The sequence below is a fragment of the Lipotes vexillifer genome, unplaced genomic scaffold (genome assembly GCF_000442215.2).
Source record: "Lipotes vexillifer unplaced genomic scaffold, Lipotes_vexillifer_v1.1 scaffold382, whole genome shotgun sequence".
In the NCBI taxonomy this organism is placed as follows: Eukaryota; Metazoa; Chordata; class Mammalia; order Artiodactyla; family Lipotidae; genus Lipotes; species Lipotes vexillifer.
The window spans coordinates 10,569,889-10,577,394 of record NW_006780611.1 but is presented as its reverse complement, the minus strand read 5'-3'; the positions used below and the strand labels follow the sequence as shown (position 1 = coordinate 10,577,394).

General features: G+C 63.1%; 1 protein-coding gene and 1 pseudogene across 2 annotated transcripts in view; one reads left to right on the top strand and one right to left on the bottom strand.

Annotated features, from left to right (window-relative positions):
* SOX10 (SRY-box transcription factor 10) overlaps positions 1–6,100 on the bottom strand; it is an 11,827-nt gene extending 5,727 nt beyond the window's left edge. The window contains exons 1-3 of one of the 2 annotated variants that reach the window (XM_007454035.1): positions 5,912–6,100; positions 5,663–5,665; positions 3,370–3,881 (exon numbers count right to left, since the gene is read on the bottom strand). In XM_007454035.1, the coding sequence (XP_007454097.1) occupies positions 3,370–3,803 (434 nt within the window). In that variant the 5' untranslated portion in view covers positions 3,804–3,881; positions 5,663–5,665; positions 5,912–6,100. Of the gene's footprint in view, positions 1–3,369; positions 3,882–5,344; positions 5,404–5,662; positions 5,666–5,911 lie in introns of those variants that run through there. The other variant, XM_007454034.1, reaches the window with a different exon arrangement.
* The window catches only part of LOC103070189 (uncharacterized), a 3,523-nt pseudogene continuing 1,344 nt past the window's right edge, over positions 5,328–7,506 (top strand).

The following is a 7,506-nucleotide window of genomic DNA, read 5'->3' as shown; positions in this document are numbered from 1 at the left end:
CGGCATTCCTCTGCAGCTTAGCCTCCCCTGGCTGCCCTCCCCCTAGGCCACCTGGCCCAGCCCGAGTGCAACTTTCACTTTCCAAGGGTCCCTCTAGCTGAGTGATGGGATGGAGACCCCAGACCAAGGCCTCAGGAGTGAGGGAGTGGGATGGAGCCTTTTTCACCCCAGCTGTGCCCACCCCCCAACCCCAGCCAGCCCAGGGGAGTAGGTGGGGCAGGCCCAATGGTGTGTGTGCGGTGAGGGGTGGAGAAGCTGCATGTGAGGGCGCCTCAGCCAGCTGTGGCCCCGGCACAGGGGCTCCCAGGATGTCTGGGGACACTGCACTCCCTCTTCCACCCCAAACCTTCCCTGTGCCCTCTGTCCAGCTGGCAACCGGATGTGAATCAGCAAGAAAATGGCAGGGGGCACGGAGCCAGGGCACAGGCCAGAAGAGAGGGAAGATTCCAACACTGCATCCCATTGGCACCTCCCATGCTAGTTCCCAGCAGTACCCTAACCTCGATAGAAATCTAATCCGGGGGCGGGGTGGGGGGATGGCCAGCTTTAGCCCAATGCTAACCTCACCCCCAAACCACCCAGCCGCACCCAGACCTTCAATCTCGGCTCTGTTCAGGCTCTCTCCTGACCCCAAACCCGCCCTGCCCCACCACGTAAACCCAATCCCTAACTTAATCTTGACTCCAGCACCAGCCCTCAGTCACCACAGCTCTAACTACAAACCTCATACTCATCTGCACTTCACTTCATCTCTGGGTCTCCAAGGTCTGCAATAGGGATGGGGAGGGGGTAGGCTGGTTCCCCACCCAAACTGGAACCCCATCTGGGGGCTTCCACGGTGGGGCACTGGCTGCCACTTCACCTGCTCCTGTCAGGGAAGGGACCTGGGGGTCGGGAGATGCTCCAGCCTGCTGTAATTATTCTCTCCAGGCAGGTCAACCTGTATACCCCCAGCACCACGTGAACAACATCTAACAGTCCTTTCCCAGGCGGGCACCGAAGGTTAGCGTGACTGTCGGCGCTCCCCCAGCCATTTCGGAGCCAGGACCTGGACGCTGGTGTGTCTGACCCCAACCCCCTTCCAGCACCCCACACAGTCTGTATGCATGTCTTTCTCTTCTCAGGTATAGGGCCCCTGATTTCCAGTTCTGCTCAGATAACCATACCCCTTCCTGACAGCCTGGGAGTCACGAACCTGGGCCTGGGCGGGGGGGAGGATTTCAGGAGGAGCCCCTGGAGAGACTGGCCAGCCCAGCGCATATACAGATGTTTCCTGGGGCCCCCACCCAGGATCTAGGTAGCCTGCCCCCTGTTGGCGTAGCCTTTGATCCTTGCCATTGTCTGGGGTTGGGTCCTGAGTAAGCAGTGCCTGCTTTCCTGATTGCCCCACCCCAGGTTGGCCCCTGGGGGGCACCCTGGGGCCCTGTGCGCACAGCTTGAGTGGCGGCCAGGAACAAGTCCTTCTGAGGGAGCCCATGCCTGGAGTTCTGGGCTAAGGGAACAGGGACAGACAGGGACGATGGAGGGTCCAGTTTTAAATCCTTGGCAATGGCATGGGGGAGAAGCAGGGTGTCCATCCTTGCTTTGATGCCCTCACTGGGCTCACACTGTGGTCTGCTCGTCGTCCCAGAGCCTGTTTGGTCTGCCTGTCTCCCTCCTGGTTGTCTGTCTCTCACTTGCTCTTCTCTGTCCCACGGCACCAAGGGTACTGGCCTGGCTGAGCCCTGCCACAGTGTGGATGGACCTTGGGCAGAGGTAGACCCTCTGGGGTCTGGGCAGGGTTAGACCCTCTGAGTCCACGCAGCAGGTCGGCCACTGAGCCCAGCGCCTGCTGGGGTGAAGCACCAGGCCTTTAGCAGACACGTGGCCAAGGACGGGGCCAGGGGGCTGGATGGGAATTCCTCTAGGTCCCTTGGGGGCCCTCCCGCGCCTTCCACCACCTTGAGCCTTTGGCCTTCGAGGCCAATCTGCACTGTGCTGGGGCCGGCAGGGGGAGGGCAGCAGCAGGAGGGTGGCAGGCCCCTCTGACAAAGCCCAAACTTTCTGCAGCTCAGATGCTCCTCGCTCCTGCTCTCCTCTGCCCTCACCCTCCCCACCTCCTGACCGTGTCTTAGAGTGGAGGCGTGACCCACTTCTGTCACCAAGGATGGTGTGTGGGAAGACCACTGGACGAAGAGCCAGGAGACCTCGGTTCTGGCCCTGGCTCTGCCCCAAGCTGTTACGTGGCCTTGGTGGTCCCTTTGCCTCTCTGGGCCTATCTCTTGGGCAGTCCAGTGGGGAATCAGGTAACCTCTGCAGACGCACATCTTCTGGAGCCCTTGCTCTCGATCTGAGCTGCCCAGGACTTCTTGGGGGGCGGGGTTGCCCTGGTCAACAACATATTCGCAAGGGGCCAGCCTAAGCCCCAGACCTGAGGTGAGGCCGACTTCCTCCTCGAGGGATGTTTTCCCCAGAGGTTTGGGCTGCTTCCAGAGAACCTGGGACTCTGAGGGACCCTGGGTAGGCAAGGCACCAACGTTTCCTCCTGGCCAGGGCTCTCAGGTCTAGGGCTGGAGGGGTAGGAGGTTACTCACTGCTGGGTGGGGCCCTGGAAAAGAAGATGGCGCCTGGACTGGGAGAAGGAGGGAGGGGAAGAGACGGGCCTGGCAGCTCTGGGGCCGGGTGGGAGGGGGAGGCTTCTTTCCATGTGTCCCCTTCCCTGGGGGAAGAAGAAGCCCCCGGCCTGAAGGAAGGGGGGTCAGAAGGGCACAGAGAAGGCAGCTGGGGTAGGACGAGACCCTGCAGTGGCCGATTCGTCCTCAGCAGTTCTCCATCCCTCACCCTTTCAAAGACCCGGATCTGAATTCCTTGTCTGCACCCGCCCCATCTAACCCCTCGAGCCCTCCACCTGGCTGCCTCAGTTTCCCTGCCTCTCCAGCCTGGCCTTCAGTTCTTTCCCAAGCGTTTCCCCCGAATCCCCCTGACCGGCGGCAGTGGCACCCTTGAGTGGCTTGCCTGTGGAAGGGGTTAGTGGAGCCCTGTGGTGTGGAGTCCTCCACCAGCCTTCCCTCCCTTCCGCCTTCTCTCTCGCCCCAAGAAACCCAGGCCCGAGCGCCTGCCACCGACAGAATTCCAACCGCGAGGGGGCGCCTTCCAGCCTGCTGCCCCAGCTGGGGAGCCGGGCCTAGGCCGCTGGAGATCCGAGCGAGCGCAACCACAAAGGGGTACTGGGGGAAGGGCGGGTCCGATGCACCCAGCTGGCCTTACAGTCCCACCATCAAGGCGGTGGCTGCCCCAGGAGAAAGGCTCAGGCAGTGCCCGTCTAGCCCGAATCCACCCGCAGGTAGAGGGCCAGCGGGAGCTCCCGGGAGGCGGGTCGGGGGCGCTCACCTCCAGAGCTTGCCCAGCGTCTTGCTGAGCTCGGCGTTATGCAGGTGCGGGTACTGGTCCGCCAGCTTCCTGCGCGCTGCCTGCGCCCACACCATGAAGGCGTTCATGGGCCGCTTGACGTGCGGTTTGCTCTTGCTGGCGCCGTTGACGCGCACGGGCATGGGCACCAGCGTCCAGTCGTAGCCGCTGAGCACCTGGCTGACGGCCTCGCGGATGCACACGGGGAACTTGTCATCGTCCGCCTCGCCGTCCTGCTGCTCCTTCTTGACCTTGCCCAGCTCGCCGGGCCCCGGGCTGGCTCGCAGGCCCGATCCGCCGCCTCCACCAACGCCGTCGGGCCCCAGAGAGGGCGCGCTCCCCGGGGACAGGCAGCGCGGCTCCTCGGAGCCCACGGGGCTCAGCTCCACCTCGGACAGGTCCTGCTCCTCCGCCATGTCGCCCCCGGCCGCCGCCGCCTCGGCCGCCTCCCCGGGGCCCGCCGCCGGGGTCCTCGCGAAGAGTCCAACGCCCACCTGGACCGGAAGGCGGGTGCGATGGGAGGCGTGCGCGCAGCCCCGACGGCGGCGCGGCGCGGGACGCGACGCAGGCACAGCCCCGAGGTGGCGTCTGCCCGGCTCCCCCTAAACCCACCACAGACCCTGGGCCCCGCGCACATGCTAGACCCTGGCTCGGCCTCCTAGCTCCCGCCTCCGTGTCTTCCCGCCACCTGGTCCCAACCGTCTCTTGGTGTGGGTGGGTTTGGGTTTTTTGTTTTTTTTTTTTTAAACCTCCTCTTGGGTGGAGGTTTGTTGATGGAAAGGAAGAAAAACGGACTCTTTATTCTGCTCTAATCCTGGCTCCTGGAATTTCCCACCTTTTCTCTCACCTTTCCTCCTTCCCTTCCGCCTGCCCCGACGGTGCCTGGAGGAGCTGGGTGGCGGGCAGATGCGGGTGTCAGCCTCTCGCCACCCCACGCCCCACCGCAGGGCCCCAGGCCTGGGCCCCGGAAGGGAGGAGCTGGCTGCGCACTCACTCACCTCGGACCTCTCCTCCAGTCTGGGGCTCGTCCTTAGGAAGTGGAAAACCGTGTCCCAAGGTGTGCGGTCCAGCTCGGGGCTGGGTGGGGGACGCTGGTGGGCTGGGAGGGAGGGGCTGGGGGCCCTGAGCTTCAGGCCACGGCCTTGTCAGGACGGAGCCTGAATCCTCACCACCAACCACCCTGGCCGGACAGCCTGAGACTGACTGAGCGCTGAGCTGCTGCCGTCCCCTTTTCCTCTTTTTGTGAGAGTGTGTGTGTATGCTTCTATGTGAGATTTTGTCTGTATAGCTTTGCTTTCACCATTTGTCCTAGGGTTCTTTCTGACCATTTTTATTTTATTTTTTACTTAATTTTTTTTTTCTTAAGAGTTATTTTTTAGTTTTTATTTTAATTATTTTATTTTATCCTTTCTTTTTCTCTTTCTTTCTTTCTTTCTACTTTTTCTCCCTTTTATTCTGAGCTGTGTGGATGAAAGGCTCTTGATGCTTCAGCCAGGAGTCAGTGCTATGCCTCTGAGGTGGGAGTCGTCTTGCTGAGCTCGGCGTTATGCAGGTGCGGGTACTGGTCCGCCAGCTTCCTGCGCGCTGCCTGCGCCCACACCATGAAGGCGTTCATGGGCCGCTTGACGTGCGGTTTGCTCTTGCTGGCGCCGTTGACGCGCACGGGCATGGGCACCAGCGTCCAGTCGTAGCCGCTGAGCACCTGGCTGACGGCCTCGCGGATGCACACGGGGAACTTGTCATCGTCCGCCTCGCCGTCCTGCTGCTCCTTCTTGACCTTGCCCAGCTCGCCGGGCCCCGGGCTGGCTCGCAGGCCCGATCCGCCGCCTCCACCAACGCCGTCGGGCCCCAGAGAGGGCGCGCTCCCCGGGGACAGGCAGCGCGGCTCCTCGGAGCCCACGGGGCTCAGCTCCACCTCGGACAGGTCCTGCTCCTCCGCCATGTCGCCCCCGGCCGCCGCCGCCTCGGCCGCCTCCCCGGGGCCCGCCGCCGGGGTCCTCGCGAAGAGTCCAACGCCCACCTGGACCGGAAGGCGGGTGCGATGGGAGGCGTGCGCGCAGCCCCGACGGCGGCGCGGCGCGGGACGCGACGCAGGCACAGCCCCGAGGTGGCGTCTGCCCGGCTCCCCCTAAACCCACCACAGACCCTGGGCCCCGCGCACATGCTAGACCCTGGCTCGGCCTCCTAGCTCCCGCCTCCGTGTCTTCCCGCCCCCTGGTCCCAACCGTCTCTTGGTGTGGGTGGGTTTGGGTTTTTTGTTTTTTTTTTTTTAAACCTCCTCTTGGGTGGAGGTTTGTTGATGGAAAGGAAGAAAAACGGACTCTTTATTCTGCTCTAATCCTGGCTCCTGGAATTTCCCACCTTTTCTCTCACCTTTCCTCCTTCCCTTCCGCCTGCCCCGACGGTGCCTGGAGGAGCTGGGTGGCGGGCAGATGCGGGTGTCAGCCTCTCGCCACCCCACGCCCCACCGCAGGGCCCCAGGCCTGGGCCCCGGAAGGGAGGAGCTGGCTGCGCACTCACTCACCTCGGACCTCTCCTCCAGTCTGGGGCTCGTCCTTAGGAAGTGGAAAACCGTGTCCCAAGGTGTGCGGTCCAGCTCGGGGCTGGGTGGGGGACGCTGGTGGGCTGGGAGGGAGGGGCTGGGGGCCCTGAGCTTCAGGCCACGGCCTTGTCAGGACGGAGCCTGAATCCTCACCACCAACCACCCTGGCCGGACAGCCTGAGACTGACTGAGCGCTGAGCTGCTGCCGAGGGCTGGGGAAGGAAGGAGGGGGAGAGGGGGAGGGGGAGGGGAGGGAGGGAAGGGCAGAAGGTGGAGCCTCCAGCGCTTTCCTTCATCCCCAACACTCAGGGCTCCTCCACCAGGCCCACCCCCCCCACGCCCGCTCCCTGCGCTGCTGCCCCAGGCCCATCCTGGGAGGTGTAGGAGTGGGGTGGTCAGGCCAGGAAAGCCAATGGATGCAGGTGGGCAGGGTCACAACCTGTAGCTTGAAGGAAAATCGGGCTCAACTGGGACCCCCCACCTCTGCCTCAGGTGGAGGGATGGGCAGTTGGCAGAGGATTGGGGAGGAATGAGGAGCAGGCAGGTGAAGCGTCTGTCACGTGTGGGGCGCTGGCCTGTGTCGCTTCACTTAAGACCTCGCGTTGAGTGCCAGCCTGTCTCACCCCACCTCCTGCCCGCACCCGGGCTGACCTCTCTTTCTCACCTTAAACAGAAAGAGAGGAAGATGGCAGGTGCATACCTGGTGAGGCGGGGAGAAGCTGCACACCCCCTGCCCAGTGCAGATGCCCCAGCTTGACCCCTGGTCCCCTCTCACTGGACACCCAGCATCGCAAGGGCTGGACTGGCTCAAGGCAGAGAGACAGGACTAACGTGCAGGAGGCTGGGCGTGAGCTGGGCTGGGGTCCTCTCCAAGTAGGTCTGAAAGGCTTCTGGGGCCCCACTTCCTGGCACCCAACTCCCTCCACCCTGGTAGGGTGAGTCTCAATCCTGGTTATCATGATGTCCCCACCCCCATCCCGAGAAAGAGTGGGGAGTTGCCCTGCCTCTCTCTTCCTCCTCTCTGCTCACTTCTCCCCTCAGCCCCCTCCCCAGCAGGGTGACCCCTCCATTTTTCTGTCCTGCTCATCATCTAAGGCTTTCCCAGGCCTCTCCTCCAAAGATCGCAGCCCCTCTCTCTTCTCAAAAGGTGGGTGTTGAGGCGGAGGTGAGGGTGTGTGTGTAGGACAGAGGGAGGCTGGGCCGCACTGGCGACCATGGATGGCTCTGAGCTCCTCAGCAGCTGGGCGAGGCCCCAGGCCCACCCCAAGGGAGTCCTGTCTGGAGTGGGGCTGGGAAGGGGGCCTAGGCAAGGCCTCATGCTTGGGAAAGGCCAAGGGGGTGGAGGGGTGGGTAGTGGGACACAATGAGGTAGTCACACGAGGCGAAGGCATGTTGGGGGTGGGAGGAGCGGACACTGGAACACACACACACACACACACACGCTCGCACACACACAACCAGCCAGACAATCGGGCCAGTGTGTCTGGGCCCTCGGAGCCCAGTGAATTAGGAGTTTGATAAGGGTTTTCTCTTTCTGTCGCTCGCCGGCCTTGGACAATCTCCCCCCAGTTTTCCTC